The sequence below is a fragment of the Manis javanica genome, chromosome 10 (genome assembly GCF_040802235.1).
Source record: "Manis javanica isolate MJ-LG chromosome 10, MJ_LKY, whole genome shotgun sequence".
NCBI classification, from domain to species: domain Eukaryota; kingdom Metazoa; phylum Chordata; class Mammalia; order Pholidota; family Manidae; genus Manis; species Manis javanica.
Genome location: NC_133165.1, coordinates 84,131,926 through 84,150,125, shown reverse-complemented (window position 1 = coordinate 84,150,125; position 18,200 = coordinate 84,131,926). Strand labels below are relative to the sequence as shown.

The following is an 18,200-nucleotide window of genomic DNA, read 5'->3' as shown; positions in this document are numbered from 1 at the left end:
CTGCTGGTGAGGTTTAATGCTAGGACAGAGGGCCTGGCAGTTAGAGGGGATTACGGCGCTGGGGATGATGGTGAGAGGTTACATCTTCGCAAATGAATCCCAGGCGAACGCTGTAAGTTAATTTTCTCTCTCTCTCTGACCCTTTTTCCGTTTACCTAATCTCACCCGCCCCCCAAGAAAGAAGGTAGTGCCCACTCAGTAAGGGAAAGGGAAGAAGGCCTCCTCACGCATCCCCAGGCTGGGGTGGAGGAAGAGAAGAAGCCGCTGTGAGGTAGGAGGATGAGGGAGTTTGTCTCCCCAGACTAGCCCTCCCTCTGCCCCTTGTTCTCTCTAGCCGCAAGTCTAGGTTGGTAAAGCGAGGCCTGAGTTCTTTAGAGCATTTCCAGTTCTCCCTGATGCCCTCTCCCTCCTCAGTTTGGAAAAAGACAGCGGCACACACATGGGTGTTTGGTGTTTGCCAGAGTGTGTAAACTCTAGGCGCAAGCGCAAAGTGCCTCTAGGGCCCTTTGGTCCAGGGAGGGATCAGTTCAGCCTTTGGCCAGTGCTCGGAATCCAGGCAGGGCTGGGAGCTGGGGTGAGAGGCAGGAAAGGAGGGCTGTGATCTGAAGTGGTAGAAGCATCTTAAAGGTGGCCGTTGAATCCAGGGGGGGTCCCAAAGCATTCTCCCTCCTCACTACCAGGCCTGGGTGGGTAGCTGTCCCAGCTTCTGTAGTCTGGGGTCTTGGTCTGTCTGGAGCCAATGTGGCTTCATGCCTCCCTTCCCTCTAGCTGTTGGGGTCTTTCCTGATATCCCTAGCCCTTGACTAAGGTAAAACTAGGCCCCAAAGGCCTAGATTCCTGTTATGGAGTGCGGTAGGGGAGTGCAGGCCATGCCTTCCTTGGGTTGGCCAGGAAAGCCTCCAGCCTGAGGAGAGCGGCCTCTGAAGGATGGAGCCTTTAGGGCCCAATAATGGGCATTGGGCTCTGGGGCCAGTTTCAGGCTGGGGCTCCCTTCAGGTTTCTATGAAGGAGCAGCAGAGACATCGGGCATGGGAGGCACGTGTCTTCCATACCTGCTGAGTGCCTACGTCTCCCCATGCGTCACCCCGAGCTAAGTCAGGAAAGTGACAACGTATGAACTCAGGCTCCTGGAAGGGACCCGTCGAATGGCGAGGGATTCCCAAGCAGGGTGGAAAGCGGGCCCTAGGGCTGGCAACGGGAATGGGGAGAGGAGCGGATGAAGCGATCCGCGTCTGCACCTTTCCAGAGAAGGAGGGACTGCTTTGGGGCGTGAGAGGATCTGGGCACCCGCTTTGCGGAGAGGTGTGTGGTGGGACGGGGACAGGACGCTGCTAGCGTGTCCCTTACCTCCCAAGCGCTGAGGAAGAAGCAGGACTCAAGCAGAGACTGAGAGCACAGGACGACCCTGGGAGAGTGAAGAGGCGTCCGCAACGGGCCGCCTCCCTCTCTAGCCTTTGACCAGAGCGGGGAGCTGGGGCGCGGGAGAGGAGGTGCCCTCGTCGCCTCCCTTTGGAGCCTCAGTTCCGCGCGAGGTTTGGCCGTCTCCCTCCTCCAAAATACTTTATTTCCCAGGGAAGCGTTGAGACCCCATAGGATTCTCCGCAGTAGCCAATTCGGAAAGTTAACTCAGGTTCTCACTTCCTCATAACTGTCCCTCCTACAGACTTTCCTCCCCACCGGTCTGTGATTTTGAGGGTTTCTGGAAACTTTCCATCCAAGCAGCAGGGAGAGGAGAGTTTCCCTTGGTCTATAACTTGACTCTTCCCTTCCCTCGGGCCTCCCCAGGGTCTTAGGGAGAGAGTCTAATGGTCTTCAACCAAGAATTTAGCCAGGGCCAAAGTGCCACACCCAGGCAAGACTCGCATCTTCCCCACTCCGGCCAAATCTCCGTCCCCTTCCCTTGCTCTCTGTGGAGGGGTGTTTGCATGGGTTTCTGTTTTACAGATTTACACATCATCTTCTGGGGATTCCACGACTTCCTCATCCCTTTTTCTGTTTCTTAGGCTCAAAACTTCCATTTAAATATCATCCCCTCTCCCCTTCCTGGTAATAATAGATGCTCTTTTCTCTCAAATAATTTGCTTCAGCCAGGTTTTTGCTGTTTTGTGGGACAAATACAAATGGAAGTAAGACAAACGCAAACAGGGCCCGTGTCTTGGTTTTCCCACTCCCTCTGCCGCACCGCATTTCGGGGGGAGGGTCTCTGGAGCGGGGGATGGGCCGTCAATCAGGTGCTAAGGTTCCCAGCCAACCCGGAAAGCTTTAGGTTTTGTTCCTAGGTCTTTCACCCAAGGAGAGGTCAAACAACCAATCAGGAATGAGCTAAGCAGGGTCACATGGCTGCCCCCAACCAATCAGCCAAAAAATACTTGGGTCTCTGTTTCGCCCTTCTCCTCAATTCCATCTCCTCGCTTCCTCCCTGCCTCCCCACCCCCCACTTTAGCTCCTGTGTCGTCCCTGTCCTAGATACAAGGGGACAAGTGATGTTGAGAATAGTCTAGTTCCTTCCCTCTGTCTCAGAATGAGCTCTAGAGATTCTTTGGCTTGTATTCTTCTAACAAAGTTCCTCCAGGTCAGTCTCAACTGTACAGGTATCTGAAGTTGTGGGTGTGTCCTCTGGATTATTCCTATTTTTGCCCTTATGATCCTACCCAATTCATTAGGTTTTACAGATGTGGACTCTAGATTAGGCTGAACGGCAGGTGTGGATATGAACTCCAGCCCTGAATTCAAATTCCGACTGATTATTCCTTACACACTTACCTTGTACACGTTTTCATTCTCTTCTGATCCTCCTGAGGGCAGGTAGGATGATTATAGGAGACCTCTTTTGATTTATCTTTCTGGAAATGTTCCAGGAGCCATTAGCTTTATTAAATGGCCTCTGGCATGGCTTGGCATGGCTGGGGAATGGAGCAAAAGTGGAAACTTTCTGAAAGCTTTTTGGTACCTGTAGTTTGTTGAATAACTGAATCATTTTAAAGAAGGGATTTGCAAAAGAGAGTGAGTGCAGAAAATCAAGTCCCTCTCATTAAACAGCTGATGGATTTTTTTTACATCCCTTTCCTTTCCTTCTTTTAACAAGGTATTATAAGTGCATGGATTTTGATGTTTGTGTTTATGTGGGTCAGGTCAGAACAAGCAATAGGTGGAGAAGTTATTTCTGAGCCAGAACAGCTGAAGACACAACATGTGCATGTATGATAGGAGCACTTGTGTTGCCTGAACACTTGGCATGGACCCTGAGCCAATCCACTCATGGGTCAAGACCCAGGCATTTCTTCCCCCTGCCCCCAGTCTCCAAGGCTTTGTCCCAGGGTTAGTCTGGTTGAGTTCCTTTCCTCTCCCCTTTCTCCTCCTGATCTCCCACCCTCCTTGAGCTCACTGAAGGGTAGGAGTTCTGATTGGCTGTGCCACCCAGACCTCTTAAGCCCTCCTCTGGGGGCATCAAGGGTGCAGGAGTGGGAGGGATAGACCAGTTTGAGCTGGGCTTTGTCAGCAACTCCCTGCTTGTTTGTCTTCTGGGTAGGGCTGATTTGGGGACAATGTCACAGGCCAGGTGGGAAGGATTAGGATGAGAAGCCAGAGGGAGGGCAGTTCTTAAAAATCATTGAACCCCCACTTCCCAAGTCACCTTCAACCACATGGCTCCATGGACCTCTTTCATGAGTTAGAATTAAAGCACACACACTTATATATTTTTCCCTGGTGGGTCGTGTGGTAGTCTTGTCTGAGACCAACCCTCCTCTCTAGCATGTATTTCTTACATTGGAGTTTCCAGATCCCATGAAGGGTGGGGAGACAGGGAGACTGGTTGGTCTAAGCAGGCACTGAAAAGAGAGATTCATCACCTTAGCCCCTCCTAATAGCCATTGTAAACTTTGTCTTTTTTACTCTCCCTCTCTATAATTGCTTTGGGCTGAAATATCATTGTCCTTCCGTGTTGTCTTTAGCTGGGGAGATAGTCATCACTCTGAGCCTCCTTCTCAATGGGATGGGAAACCTGGAGCCCTTTGAGAAGAAGGGAGACAATCTGGATTTAGGATCCCCAAGCTAGGGCTTTTGGTGTTAGAGATTCAATTTAAGGAAGAGACAAGGCTGCTAGAGGGCCAAGCAAATCACATCCCTTTTCATTGGGCCCTTGTAACCCAGAATGATGTGTCTGTTCTGCTAATATCTCCCTTGGCTGCTTTGATGAGACCCCAGAAGCCCAAGGAATCTGCACTGAGGAAGTGGGATATGAGATCTCTTTGTCCTCAAGTGCTACAGAACCTTGGGATCCATCTCCCTCTCCCATTCCTAAGAGTCAGTGAGGGGCAAAAGGGGAAGAGAGATACCCAGGAGGATTCATTGTGTGGGGGTTAGCTGGGGAAACAATTTGGGATTTGGGGAAATTGAGCTAGGTTATCCAGGACCTTGTTCAGCCTCTGATGACCAGGCCTTAGAAGCTACAATGAGAGGATGAACAGAAGGCTCTGGGCATATGGGGAGCAGGTGCAGGGAGGAGGCTTCTCTACACCCACCACACATTCAGAGAGAGTTCTGCCATAATCTGCAGCTTCACATGGGCTGGGTGGAATGTGTAGACTCAGTTTCCTGGTATCCCTTCAGTACTGAGGTGCCACAGCTCTCAGAAACCTAGAGCAGAGTGGGTTCTGCCCTTGAAAGATCCTTACTTCCCCCAGTCCCTGACTGACAATACTACATTTGAATATGCAGAAGTATACGCATGTGCTCAGGTGTGGTATGAAAGAGGTCAGAAGCCTGGACATAACACAGTAAACCAGGCTTGAACCAACTTCCCACACTTGGTCCTGCCCTGTTCTTTTCATTGGCCCAGACAGGAGACCATTTGTCTTCTCCAGCTCACCGCTGCCCTTTAAATCCTGGGCAACTGTTAAGTTTCTTCTCTTCTGCCTCCCTGGAAAACCAAAGCCCTGAGCAGCCCTCACAGAGGTGGCAGCTAGGCTATTGGCGATCTTTAGTGTCCTGTTGTCTTGTCAGGTTATTGGGGGACTGGAAGATAATGTGAGACTATGAGGCCAGACCCTTATCTGATCAAATCCCTTTTACCAGCTGTTCCAGGCTCAAACTCCAAATCTCTCAGGGCTGCTTCTTTGTTCAGTGTAGAAAAATCCTGTCTAGTAAATACTTTTAGGAAAGTCAACCCAGTGGTGTGTGTGTGTGTGTGTGTGTGTGTGTGTGTGTGTGTGTATGGTGTGTGAATGGAGTAAGGGTCATTTCCCTCATTTTAGATTGTCTCCCCCCTCCTCTGTGTGGAGGCTGGGGTAATGGGCCCACGTTTTATTGAGGGTGCTTTTCCTGTTGGGAGTAGAGACAGGTCATAAAAGCCTGGAGGAGGCTGTTTTGATCTGGTGACTTCTCAGGAAGTAGCAACTAAGGTTTTGCTTTGTAAATCACTCTCCCCCAAGCTGGCCAACTAGATTGGATTGCACTTCTCTAAACCCACCTGGGTGCTCCCCCCTTGCCTTCTTTTCCCCAGTCAACTTAAAGGGAAAAATAAAAGTCCAGTTGTCCCCAATCCTCGGCCTCCATGAGAAAACAGCTCATTGCTGATTTCTTGTCCCCTCAAAGTTCCAGACTTAAAATTGTGCAACCTCTCATTTTCTTTTGTCCATGCAGACTGTGATCTACCAACCCCTCAATTAAAAAGGAACTAACATTGAAATCAGTCAGCTTCTGAGCCTGGCACTTGGCATCATGATTCCTGGGCACTATATTCTCCTTGGGTCTGCTGTCTCCCTGTGATCCCTCAAGCCACTTTTGACAGGGTGGGGTTTCAGGTGTAGAAAGACGGTGCTCATGGAAAGAAGGGAAGGGAGTGGGGTACATTGAAGACCCCATCTGGCACCTTATGAATGGAGGGAACACTCTCTGAACTCTGTGACTGGGTTGTATGTAGTTAAAAGGGGACGAGGGGTGTGTGTGTGAAAACTCACAGCCTCCTCACATCCCTCGCAAGATGTTTCCAAACAAAATCATATTTTATACAAATGGCTCTATTTTGTAATCTTAATGAGTCTTCCCCTCCTAAAGACACCCCAACCTCCCTCCACTCCACTGAATCCATGCTCTGAGTGTTGGGCTAGGAAAGGAAGCAAAGAGCCCTCTACCTCTGTCTCAATTTGGACTACATCAGATCAGGAGGTTTTCAGGCCCAGGCATCAGGGCTCCTATCCATTGCCAGAGAAAGGCCCCCATATGCTGAAAATGAGGCCATAGATTAAAGGAGTTCCTGGGCGTCTTAGCCCTTGTGCAGGCTCCAGTTTCCCCTCATTTATTTCCCAGAGAATTCTGGGCTGGGACATCCCAAACCACAAGCACTAGAGAATTCTCCTTCAATGAAAATACTCATTTCTTTATAGAGCACTGAGCACTCCTATAGCTGTACCCAAGAACACGTATTTATAGATGGATCTATGTCTGTGTAACAGGATGTGTTTTACATTGCTCTCTACTCCCCCATTTAAATGCAGATGTATATATCTTTAGATTTATAGATCCACAGTGAACATACCAGTCCTCTGTCGAATTCCTGTGTGCACATTACCAATCTTCCTATAGCAGCTAGATGTATATGCTGGGATGTATTGGTACAGCTCTCTTTAAACATCTAGATGAATATTTGGGTATTTTTTTCTCTGTTGGCAAGAAGTATGCATGTGTTGCCCAATCTCTATTTTGAAATTTGTATCTAGATTTATGTAAGGGTCCCAGTCCATAAAATAGCTACATATTGAAGCTACATATTTGGAGATCCTTAGAGTCTTTGCAGTTGTGTTGCAGACTTAAATATTTGAACATATGTTTAGAGATGGCTCCACAAGGCATATATCTATATGTAGAGGCATAGATCTTCCTCTGAAAGTATTTAAACTCACCGCATCTCTCCGTCTCTATCTCTGTGATCAATAAGACATCAGGTGAGTTGGGTTGGGGAACAGATATCTTTTGGATATTTAATAAAGCAAGTGATTCTGCTGCAATTGACTATCTTCAAATCTAGTCCAACTGAGTTTCTGCCCCCTTAAAACCCATTCTAGAGACCACAGCCTCTCCAGGCTGTCCCTGTGACCCAGCCCAGGCTCCCCAACATGCAGTACCACCCAAGACAGCTACTAAGGTGAAAGGGGAGAGGAGAAAAGGGAGAGTCCTTCAGCCAAGCCTCTCTTGGCTCTCAAGGTGGAGAGGCTGACAGAGGCATGTGATATCCCCCTCCACAGCCCAACTGGGCCTTTGAAATTTGGGGGAAAGGGTGTTCAAGTCCCAGACTATTTTTATAGGGTGCCTAAATATGCCAGGGTCACTGCCCGACCCATAGGTGCCCCTCCCCAATTATTCTTGGTGCCCAGGGCCCAATTAAGCGGCCACCTTGCTCCCGGCAGAAGCTCTCTTATCGGCCGGGATTGATGCCTCCGCGGCTCCTGTATATCATTTCCAAGATTTTTTCTGTCCAACTCCTCGGCTCCTTTGGCTTCTGCGGCTTTGACTAATGATTGCTACAGATGCCAACGTCTCCAGAATCCTAATAGCCAGGCAGGCGGACTCTTATTTACCCGGCAACATGCTGAGGAGGAAGGGGGCTGGGGGAGCAAGGATTGGGGTGTTGTAGGTCCGGGGACAGGGAGACAGTTGTGACCAACTCAAGTTTCACTCAACTTCTTCCCCAATGAGAAAGCCATTCCCAACTGCCTCCAGTCCCTGAGGGAAAAAAATATCATCATACAAAATACTGCTAATAGTAACTCATTGCTTGCCTTCTCGGATCAAGGATCTTTGATCAAGGATCAAAAATGAACAGGACGTGGGAAAATAATCAGAAAAGTATTTATTAGTTGTAAATTGATGAGCGATGAAGCCGAAAGCCTGTCGGCTTGGGGAGGAAAAAGAGTTTTTCTTTGAGAGGAAAGGAAGGGAAATAGGTCAGCCATGGTAGTTGAAGGGGCTCCTTTTCCTTATCTCAGGTCTTCCTCTTCCTCTGTCCACCCCAGATCCACTCTTGTCATCAGTTAAAACTCTCCTTTTCCCCTTCCTTCACCTCACCTTCAGTCCGTCCAGGGGTAGGGGCCGAGCGGCGGTTCCCGGGAGGCTGCAGCTGGAGCCCGCGGGGCTGCAGGGTGGGGGCTTCTGACCGAGGCGGGGGGCCCAGGCAGACCCTGCCGTCCGTCCACTGCGGGTTGGGGAGCGCGGCCCCACTCGCGCGTAGGGGCAGAAAGTTGTGGCCGAATTTGCTTCTTCCGCCGCTTCTGCGGCGCCAGCGCGGGCCGGGTCTTTGGGGGAAAGCGGCTCGAGCTCCCCGCGGAGCCCGGACGGGTGTCGTGCGGCCTCGGGGTCAATCCAGACCTTGTACAACACACCTCATTCGGGAGAAGAGAAAACAAAATCGCGGAGCAGCCCGCCTGACAGCCCAGGCACGGAGTGATAACTCAAACAGGGAACATTTTTCTGTCAGAGAATAATGGAGCACAAAATAATTCAAAAAGGCGAATGGGCCGGACCGCAGGCTCAGCCCCGCGTGGCGGGCGGCTGCAGCCGGGCGGCGCCGAATACCGCGGCAGGACCATTTCGTTGGCGTGTAGAGCGAGGCCGCCGCTGCCGGCCACAGGCCGCTCCAGCCGCAGACTCTAAATCACAGCCCGGCAAGAGGACTCGGAAATACAAAAAGGGAGCCGAAAAGATTTAAACAGTCGGAGGCAGAGGCGTCCCGACGCGGCCAGACCGAGAATCAATCACGTAATTAAAACGGGGAGAGGGCGAGGCCCGAGGCTGGGGTCCCGGGTTCAGAGGAAGCGGCCAAGGTGCCGGCGTAGACAGCGAGCAGCCCAGGGATGGGGCTCGCCCGTCCGGGCGCAGCGCTCCAGGGGCTGTGGGCAAGTTTATAGCAGATGCTATAGATTCCCGCTTGGCTGGTAAGAGCAGGCTGTGCATCCTGTCCAAGGCCGGATCCAGAAGCCGCCGCTGGCCCCTTGGGCTCCCCCATTTTATGGGGTTTTAGTGCTTGGTTCAGGACTACTCCCCAGATCCCAGCGATGCTATGGCTGTGTGTAGGCAAGTTTGTCTGTAAGCCCAGGTGGCACTAAGATGCTGCCTCTTGAGTTTGAGGGGGTAGAAGGAGATGGCAGTCTAGTTTCAGGCGCCTACATAATACCATGGGCCTTCGTACCCCCAACCCAGAAACCCAGGCTTACCTTCGGAATGACTCCCACCTATGGGCTGAGGCTTGGAGGGGGAGTAGGAGGCAGGTGGGCTTATTAAAGGGAAAAAGGAGGCTAAGTGAACAGGACCCCTTTGGGCAGGGAAAGAGAAGGAGTAGCCTCTGGAAAACAAGGCACATGGGGACCTCTGTTTTTGAGGGACGGGTGTTCTTGCTATTATCAGATTGATAATGGTAATTGTCTAGTATGGCCCGGTCAGCCCTGAGAGGTGGAGTTCTACACGGTACATTTTTTTTAAAGAGGCTTCACTGGAGAGTCAAGGGCTCCCCAACTTGGCTGTGGTTGGGGAGAATAAGAGAAAGACATTCCCTTCCTTTCCCTGCCCTTTTCTTTCCCCATCCTTGAGGACTCCAGAAAAAGGGGAACCTTAACAAAATTTCCTTCATACCCCTCACTTCCCCCTGGTTTCTCCAGTTCACGAAAATGCACTGTGTTTGGGCTGTGGGCTTTCCCAGAGCGCCCTTCTTATGAAGTTTGATAGGCAGTAACCGGGCCAAGTCCCCATGAATTATATTCTTCCCTGGAGGAGACTCAGGATTCTCTTGCCTACTCCATGTAATTCTGCCTTATCCTTAGCCTTTTCCAGGCTCCCGCCTTCTTGGCCCCTGGGTCCCTGATCTGGCAGCTCAGAAGCCAAGAATAATCTCCCTCATCAACCTCCCCAAAAGGCCCCCAGCTTCCTATCATCTCCTTAATTCTGAGAGCAGCAGGCCAGGGAGCCCTCCATAACCTGCCCTAAAACCAGCCTTATTCCTGTAACTTTCAAAAGGTACCACGGATCAGCTCCTTTAAGAGTAAAAGTCCTACCCCCACCCCAAGCAGGAAAGTCCAGGTCACAAACCCTAGCAGCTAGCCTCCTGAAGTCTGAAGTCAGAGTTTTCAGCAGCAGTAGCAATATTCATAATAATAATAATTAAAGGGAGAAAGGGACACCCCAGCCCAACTTTAAAGGGATATAATCCAGCAACCTTGGGTAGGAGCGGGGGTCAGCGAGGCCAGGATGTGCAAGGAAGGCGGTGGGAACCCAACCTCTAACTAACAATTTCTCCAGCATAAAAATGAAACATCAAATTCGTTAGCCCAGGGCCTTCATTTTTCCCCTTCCACATTATAACTAGTTATTGAACTCGCTGGAAGATCTAAAGGCCATTTGCGAAGAGACAAATTTCAATGGAGTTTCCCCATCAATAACCCCATGGCAGTGACCTATTGGAACAAGTCAAACACCCGAGGTGAAATGCAGGTCACTCTGTCTAACCAATATTAAAATGCGGCCACTTTTTAAAAAGCCACTTTAAACGAGATTTGAGGAAAATTGAATTCCAAGGAAGGCAAGGCAAGGAGGGGTAAATCCACGGGAGGACCTTGCCTATGGTCTCCCAACAAGAGAAATTCATCTTTAATATTTTAAAGGGGGGCAAATTAACATTCCATGATTGCTTTTTTTTTTTTGTGACCATAAGCAATTCAAGGAGGGAAAAAAGGTTGAGTATTTTCTTGTGACACATCCGGGTTATTAAAATCATTTTAGACCAATTCATTACTTTTACTGACAAGAGATTTAAGAAAAAATCAATTAGGTATTTGCATATTCTTTTGCATACATTAGCCCTGCCTGCTGGCATTAGAAAGGGACAAAAACACACATATACACACACATACACGCACACACAAGAAAAAAAATAGGATAAGAGTGTTGATTTAGTTTGGGGTTTTCAAGTTGCTTGGAGAAAAAAAATGAAACAAATTACTTGATTGCATACCATCTAAAAGTCAATTTATTTGAGGAAGGGAAAAGAGACAAGCTGAAAATTTTAATCTCTAAAACAACAATACACACATCAAAAGAAAAAAATTCTGTGACTTTTGAGAGTGGGGAAAGAAATGACCCTCATTTTCCTTCTCTTTGCCCTCCAAATCCTGGGTTGGCTCCCCCATTTATAGTTCTCCCTAGGAAAATCCAGGGAGTCTAAGAGGTGAGATTTTAATGCAGCACAGAATCTGTGGAGCCGCTGAGGTCTCTCAGCCGGCAGCTTGTTACTGGGGAGGGGAGGAATATGGGTTATCCAACGGTCAGTATGGTAATCCGGGCACAATAAGGCCTCGCACACAATGGACACATATTTTTCTTCAGCGGTGTCAGAAGGGAAGCGCTTTGTACTGAAACATGTTTCCGAAAGAGAAACCAGATCGAGGTTTAGAAGGGAGATGGGGAGGAGAATGTTCGGAAAACATTTTGGAAGCTGGGGAAAAGGTGATCAGAAAAAATAAAAAATAAAATTTGGGTAAAGAAAGGTGGAGGGCAGATCGAGGGTGGAGATCCGTGGGCTGGCAAGGCAGGAGGGCAAAACACAAAAGGAGACAGAACCAGAAACAAGGATTCCTCCCAGGCAAGAGCCGCTGTAGTGCCCCTGCCCCCCACCTCAATGAAGCCAATGCTAAGTGTGGGAGCCCTCTGAAGAGATTTTATTTCTGTGCTTGTAATAAGACCCATGTGAAAATGTTTGTATCTATGTGTGTGATGGAGTCTGGCTTGCTAATTTCCCCATGTGATAGGCGACTTCCTTGTTATTAAGTTATAGGAGCCCGAAGAGAGTCTTTCTGGCAAATGATGTAGATGAGTATGGGTATATTTGGGGAAATGTCCCAGATTTAAGTTTCTGGGTGTGCATGTTGAATTAGTTGTGCAAACCTGGACTGAGAACACATATTTATGGCTGCATAAGGAGGCGTTTAATATATTTAAAAATATTTAGAGTATGTATTCGTGTATATTTGTTAGCTCTGATAACCAGACAGACTTGTTATTCAGTTGGAGGCAACTGAACTCTTTATCTACTTATACCTACTGGTTCGAAGTGGGTTTGCTGCTTCTCCTCCCTTGACCCACCTGCAGGAGCTCAGAATCCTGGGGATTGGGGTGTAGGATGCGCCATGCCTTGGGAAGGACTCCCTAACAAGCCCGAGAGTGAAGAGATTGAAGAAAAGGGGGTTGAGCTGGTAGACATAAAAGGTGAGCGTGAGAGCTGGGAGGAGGGAAGCCAAGCCAAGACCTTACCGTGGGGAAGAGAAAATGTCCTGCCAGGATGGGGTGGGGCAGCGTGATGCAGGTGCCCGCCTGGGGGAGAGGTTGGGGATGGGTCTGGAAGGCTTTCTCCTCCTTCCCCAACCCCAACCCTACGTGAGTTTTCTGGAGCTTTGGCTTTCTCCACTGTGCAGTCTGGGCTGTGGTTCAGACTTTTTATGTAGGTCCGCATTCAGTATTGTTTTCCCTTTGTCCTCTTACAGCAACTTATATGAACCCACCCACCAACAATAATTACAACAAATAAAACCCTCACTCACCCCAAACCACTGTCAACCAAGCAGTACACCCTCTTCCTCACAGGGTCAGGTTACTCTTCCCACCCAAACTTCCAGCCCAAGTACTCAAATGCAAAGGGTCCTGGACAAGAGTGGGCAAGGGTTCTCAACCAACTTTGGAAATTTGGGACTCTCTTCTAAGATATGGTTGACCTCCAGGGAATTTCTGATCACTCACCCCTGGTGGCAGGGGGCAGGGCACTCTTCCTCTTGAGGAAAGGTATTTATGGACCCCCAAGTCCCTTACTGTGAGCCTGGGGTGAGGGTGGGGGGCCTAAGCACTGGAGCAGGGCAGGCAGTGAGCGGTTCAGGGCCTCTCTCACTCCAGTCCTCAGAGAAAGCCCTTATTTGCAAATGGGGACCCTCTCCTGCATCCTAAAGGTAGTGAGAGACAAGTGGGCAATCTCCTGCCTTTGGTCTTTCTCTCACGAGGGCTTTATTTTTTTTCCTTTCCCCTTCTCATTCCCTTAATTGCAGATGTTCTAATTAAACCCTCAAATAGTTGTTATGCCGTTTTAAAAGGTACTTATTCAAGTGTCAACCAGGCTGGGCTGGGAGGAGGCAGCATAGGGCGGCGAATTAAAGGTAGATTGACTAATCACGGCGGCGATCATAATAATAAAATCAGAGGGAAAAAAATCACATTACGACTTTTCGTGGAAAGGAGGGAACAGGCAGCCAGCGGCCGCCAGCCCTGCACTGCCGCCGACACAAAGAGCGCGGCGATTCCGCGAGACTGATTTATGACGTTTTACAGCCCTATAAAAGCTGTAGCGACGAGGCAAGCGCTCCTACCACCGCTGGCAGATTTAGTCTAATAAATAAAACATAAACAGTTAACTTTATGTGTCACTTTTATTGTTATCAAGTAAAATATAGCTGAGCCCCGGCAAGCTATGATTTTAAACTATAATTGTTATCAAGTACAACAGGGGGACCCGGCTCCCTCCCTGGGCTCTCCCTTCTGCCACCCCCCAACTCTGACTTATGGGATCAGCTAATTGGAATTGGTGGCAGGACGTGGCCATCCCTAGCTGAGGGGGGTTGGAAAGCAGCCCTTCCTTGCCCCCTCCCTCCTCCATGGCCCTGCCACCCAGCCATCAGGGTCTTCCTGTGGGTGGGTGGCAGAGAAGAGGGGAGAGGGCGGGAATGGACTGGAGACCCCTAAGGCTGGCCCAGCCTCCCCAGCTTAGTGAGCTCACCCCTCAGCTTTTGGAAGGCAGCCTGGAGCTGGCTCTTGGGAATGTGTGTTTACATGTAAACACATGTGTTACATGGATACAATCCCTAGCCCGGAAGCAGGCTGTACCCACACAGGCCTCGCTCCTAGCTGGATATACCCTCTGTGGGGATGGAGAAAGAAGAGCTCCCAGGGCTTTGACTGGGCACCACCACAGGGCACTGACTCCGGCAGACTCTCCTCCCTGCCCACAGCTTCTCAGGAAGCAGCCTTGGAGGTGGCTGTCAGAAAGCAGAAGGCCAGAAGGAATGGAGTATGGAAACAGCAGCCAGCAGAAGAGATCCTCTGTTCTGGGGCCAGGGTAGGGAGGGTCAGTGGGTTCTAGGGGAGGAGGGCAAGGCTTCTGAACTCTGCTTTTGCCAACCACTTCCTGTCTCTCTTCAGCGGGGGGCTTAACCCCCAGACCTTCAGAAATGACGTCAGAATCATTTGCATCCCGCTGCCTCTACCTGCCCGGTCCAGCTGGGACCCTGCCTTGCCAGCCCCTTGGCCAGAGGGTTGGGTGAGTGTGTATGGGGTAGGGGGCTGGACTCTGGTATCCTTGGATAGGGGGCACCCCAGGCTCTCCAGCCTCCTGGGCTCAGTCTGGGCTCCTCCTCATCCAACCTCCACTCCAGTCCTCCTCATTCAACTTCCTCTTCCTGAGAAAGAGGGGCGCTACCCGGTGACCTACACAGACTGAGACAGGATCGCCATGAATGGAGACCTCTGGAAAAGCTCAGGAGCCCAGGCTCAAGGGGTCTACCGGAGGCCTACGGGGAGACCCTGGGAGGCGCCTGGATCACAGCCTCCCGACAGCCCCCCAATGCCCAGGCTGTGGAGGGGAGCTTGGGGCTTCCTATCTGCTTTTGCAGGAAGGGTTGTCGGTCGGCAGGGTGTGCACTGGGGGCACCCAGCCCTTGCCAGCTAACCCCACATTACCACCCCCGCCCCCCAAGTACCACCACCACCACCAGACACAAAAAAATTGGATACATTTTGAATAAAGCGATTCGGTTCCTTATCCGGGGACTGGGTTGCTCCGTGTGATTGGCCGGCGGAGTCACATGGTGAAAGTAACTTTACAGGGTCGCTAGCTAGTAGGAGGGCTTTATGGAGCAGAAAAACGACAAAGCGAGAAAAATTATTTTCCACTCCAGAAATTAATGATCATGAGCTCGTATTTGATGGACTCTAACTACATCGATCCGAAATTTCCTCCATGCGAAGAATATTCGCAAAATAGCTACATCCCTGAACACAGTCCGGAATATTACGGCCGGACCAGGGAATCGGGATTCCAGCATCACCACCAGGAGCTGTACCCACCACCGCCTCCGCGCCCTAGCTACCCTGAGCGCCAGTATAGCTGCACCAGTCTCCAGGGGCCAGGCAATTCGCGAGGCCACGGGCCGGCCCAGGCGGGCCACCACCACCCCGAGAAATCACAGCCGCTCTGCGAGCCGGCGCCTCTCTCAGGCGCCTCCGCCTCCCCGTCCCCAGCCCCGCCAGCCTGCAGCCAGCCAGCCCCTGACCATCCCTCCAGCGCCGCCAGCAAGCAACCCATAGTCTACCCATGGATGAAAAAAATCCACGTTAGCACGGGTAGGCAACTTTGCTTTTTGCTCTCCCCCTCCCTCTCCTCTTCCCCAGCGCTCCCCACCCTCGCCGGCCCCCATCGGCCCCCGTCCTCCTTTCTCTCCTTCCCCCTCTCTCTCCAGGAGCGACTCTGGGTTAGCACAATTGAACTGGATTTACGAGCGAGAATGGGTAATTACATCCCCCATAAATTTTATGGCTTAGCTACTCTGGGCAGTCCGAGCCATGTGCTACGATCTGTTATGTATGTGTGAAAACTATGCTCGCTTTCTAAGGGCGCATAAATAATTCAGTGTCGTTACAATGAGGATTCCCCTCTTATTACACTACAAAGTCTCCAGCTTCCTTCAACTTCTTTATAACCCATTTAGCTTGATGACTTTATTTCCACCACCCCCTCCTCCTGTTCCACAGAGCTGAGGATGGGGTGAGGGTGGGGGAGTGGGAGCCTGCTGCCTCTGAACCCCATTATTTGCTTTCCCCCTCCTCCTCCTCCCAGTGAACCCCAATTATAACGGAGGGGAACCCAAGCGCTCCAGGACAGCCTACACCCGGCAGCAAGTCCTGGAATTAGAGAAAGAGTTTCATTACAATCGCTACCTGACCCGAAGGAGAAGGATCGAGATCGCCCACTCGCTGTGCCTCTCTGAGAGGCAGATCAAAATCTGGTTCCAAAACCGTCGCATGAAATGGAAGAAGGACCACCGACTCCCCAACACCAAAGTCAGGTCAGCGCCCTCGGCCGGCGCTGCGCCCAGCACCCTCTCGGCAGCCACCCCGGGCACTTCTGAAGACCACTCCCAGAGCGCCACGCCGCCGGAGCAGCAACGGGCAGAGGACATTACCAGGTTATAAAACATGACTCACACCCTGCCCCCACCTCCTGCTCCCATCCTCCCTTCACACACAAATTGACTCTTATTTATAGAATTTAATATATATATATATTTTGGTTCTTTTCTCTCTTCCTCCCACCTTATCCCTTGTCAATTCCAAACAGACAAAACAGATAAACAAGCCCCCTGCCCTTCTCTCCCTTCCACTGTTAAGGACCCTTTTAAGCATGTGATGTTGTCTTAGCATGGTACCTGCTGGGTTTTTTTTTTAAGGCCATTTTGGGGGGTTATTTATTTTTAAGGAAAAAAGCTGCAAAAATTATATATTGCAAGGTGCGATGGTCTGGTTTGGGTGAATTGCAGGGGAAATGAGGAAAAGAAAAAAAGAAAGATTTTAAAGCCAATTCTCACCCTTCTCCTTCTCCTCCTTACCCCCTCTTTCCTTAGGCCTTTTGCATTGAAAATGCACCAGGGGAGGTTAGTGAGGGGGAAGTCATTTTAAGGAGAACAAAGCTATCAAGTTCTTTTGTACTATTGTTGGGGGGGTGCTGGGAGGAGAGGGGGGAAGACAAAGCTAAGTGCATCTGAAGAGCCTCTCAAAGCTGTTCAGTTTGAGGAACCAAAAGAAAATAAAAATGAACTTTCAGTTCAGAGAGGCAGTCTATAGGTAGAATCTCCCCCCTACCCCTCATCATGATTATTGTGTTTTGGACTGAATTTACTTGATTATTGTAAAACTTGCAATAAAGAATTTTAGTGTCGATGTGAAATGCCCCGTGATCAATAATAAACCAGTGGATGTGAATTAGTTTTACGTCAATGTCTGATGGTTTCTTTTTACCCCCCTCCTCCTTGTGGCCTGGTAACACCCCACCTTCTCTATAGTTGCCTAAGTTTACTTGAAGCAAACATACAAATCTTAACTCTCAACTCCAGTTTTCCACTGTCCTTATAAGAAATAGCAAGGGGGTTAGGGCGGGGGACCCTCAGAAGAGGGGATATGGAAGATTAGGGCTGATTTCTCCTGCCCTGCCCTGAGTCTGCAGTGAGGTGAGATCCTCCTGGGGGTGTTCACCAGCAGTACTGGGAAGATCTGACTTTTCTATAGTTAGGCACAGTGCCTTCTTTTTGTCTTTTTCCCTCTCCTCTCTTCTCTTTTCTCTCTGCTGAGGAAGCCCGCCTAATTCGCAGACAAGAAGGCAAGTTTAGGGAGTAGGAGGAAGAAGAGTTTTCATCTTTTAGGGATCTTTCGGATTGAGGGGTTAAGGAAGATGCCCACTCAACATTGGTGTCCTTAAAACAAGAAAGATTTTAAGCTGGTGATTCTGAAGCAGCAAAGTGACCTGTCAGGATGGCTTCTCTGTTTGTTTAGACTTGGAAAGAAGGGTGAAGTGAAGGCCAGAGGCCTAGGAGGCTGCCTTGCATGGGTAGGCCTCAAAGCCTGAACTCTGGAGATAATGAGAAACTTTTATTTTTTTCCCTAACTTTTATCATGGACCTGCCAGGTGTTGAAAAAAGATCCAAGAAGAAGCAGGGACCACCCGTCTTCCTATAAACTCCCAGTCCTGGCAGGGCTTGGGGATAGATGGAACTAAGCTCCTTAACTATATTAAAAAAAAATTTTTTTTAATTGTTTCCTTGGGGGCTAAAAAAAGAAACAAAAAATCAGCCTGGATTATCTGAATAATTAATTTAAATCACAGTCTCCTAGATAATTCTGGTCCTGAAGACCAGGCTGTACTTAAGCAAGGCCTGCTCAGATTTTTGCTTGTTTGTTGGGAGAAGATGGGAGGGAGGGATTAGTGAGCTTCTCAGGCAATTTATCTACATTTCAGGGTGGAAGACTTTCAGAAGTAGAAGAGAGAAGGAGAAAAGATTTAGGGTGTGCAGGAGATCCAGGGACACCCCTCACCTCTCTCCACAAATTCTGGCGGGAAAGACAACAAT

The 18,200-nt window shown here is 49.8% G+C and overlaps 1 protein-coding gene across 8 annotated transcripts in view; it reads left to right on the top strand.

Moving 5' to 3' along the window:
- The window catches only part of HOXC4 (homeobox C4), a 59,538-nt gene extending 42,471 nt beyond the window's left edge, over positions 1 to 17,067 (top strand). For 3 of the 8 annotated variants that reach the window (XM_037007228.2, XM_073213449.1, XM_073213448.1), the window contains exons 2-5: positions 14,034 to 14,140; positions 14,224 to 14,341; positions 14,979 to 15,423; positions 15,917 to 17,067. In XM_037007228.2, the coding sequence (XP_036863123.1) occupies positions 14,034 to 14,140; positions 14,224 to 14,341; positions 14,979 to 15,423; positions 15,917 to 16,272 (1,026 nt within the window). In that variant the 3' untranslated portion in view covers positions 16,273 to 17,067. Of the gene's footprint in view, positions 1 to 126; positions 14,141 to 14,223; positions 14,342 to 14,456; positions 15,424 to 15,916 lie in introns of those variants that run through there. The other 5 variants (XM_037007231.2, XM_037007230.2, XM_037007227.2 and 2 more) reach the window with 4 other exon arrangements.
- Positions 17,068 to 18,200: the final 1,133 nt, after the last annotated feature.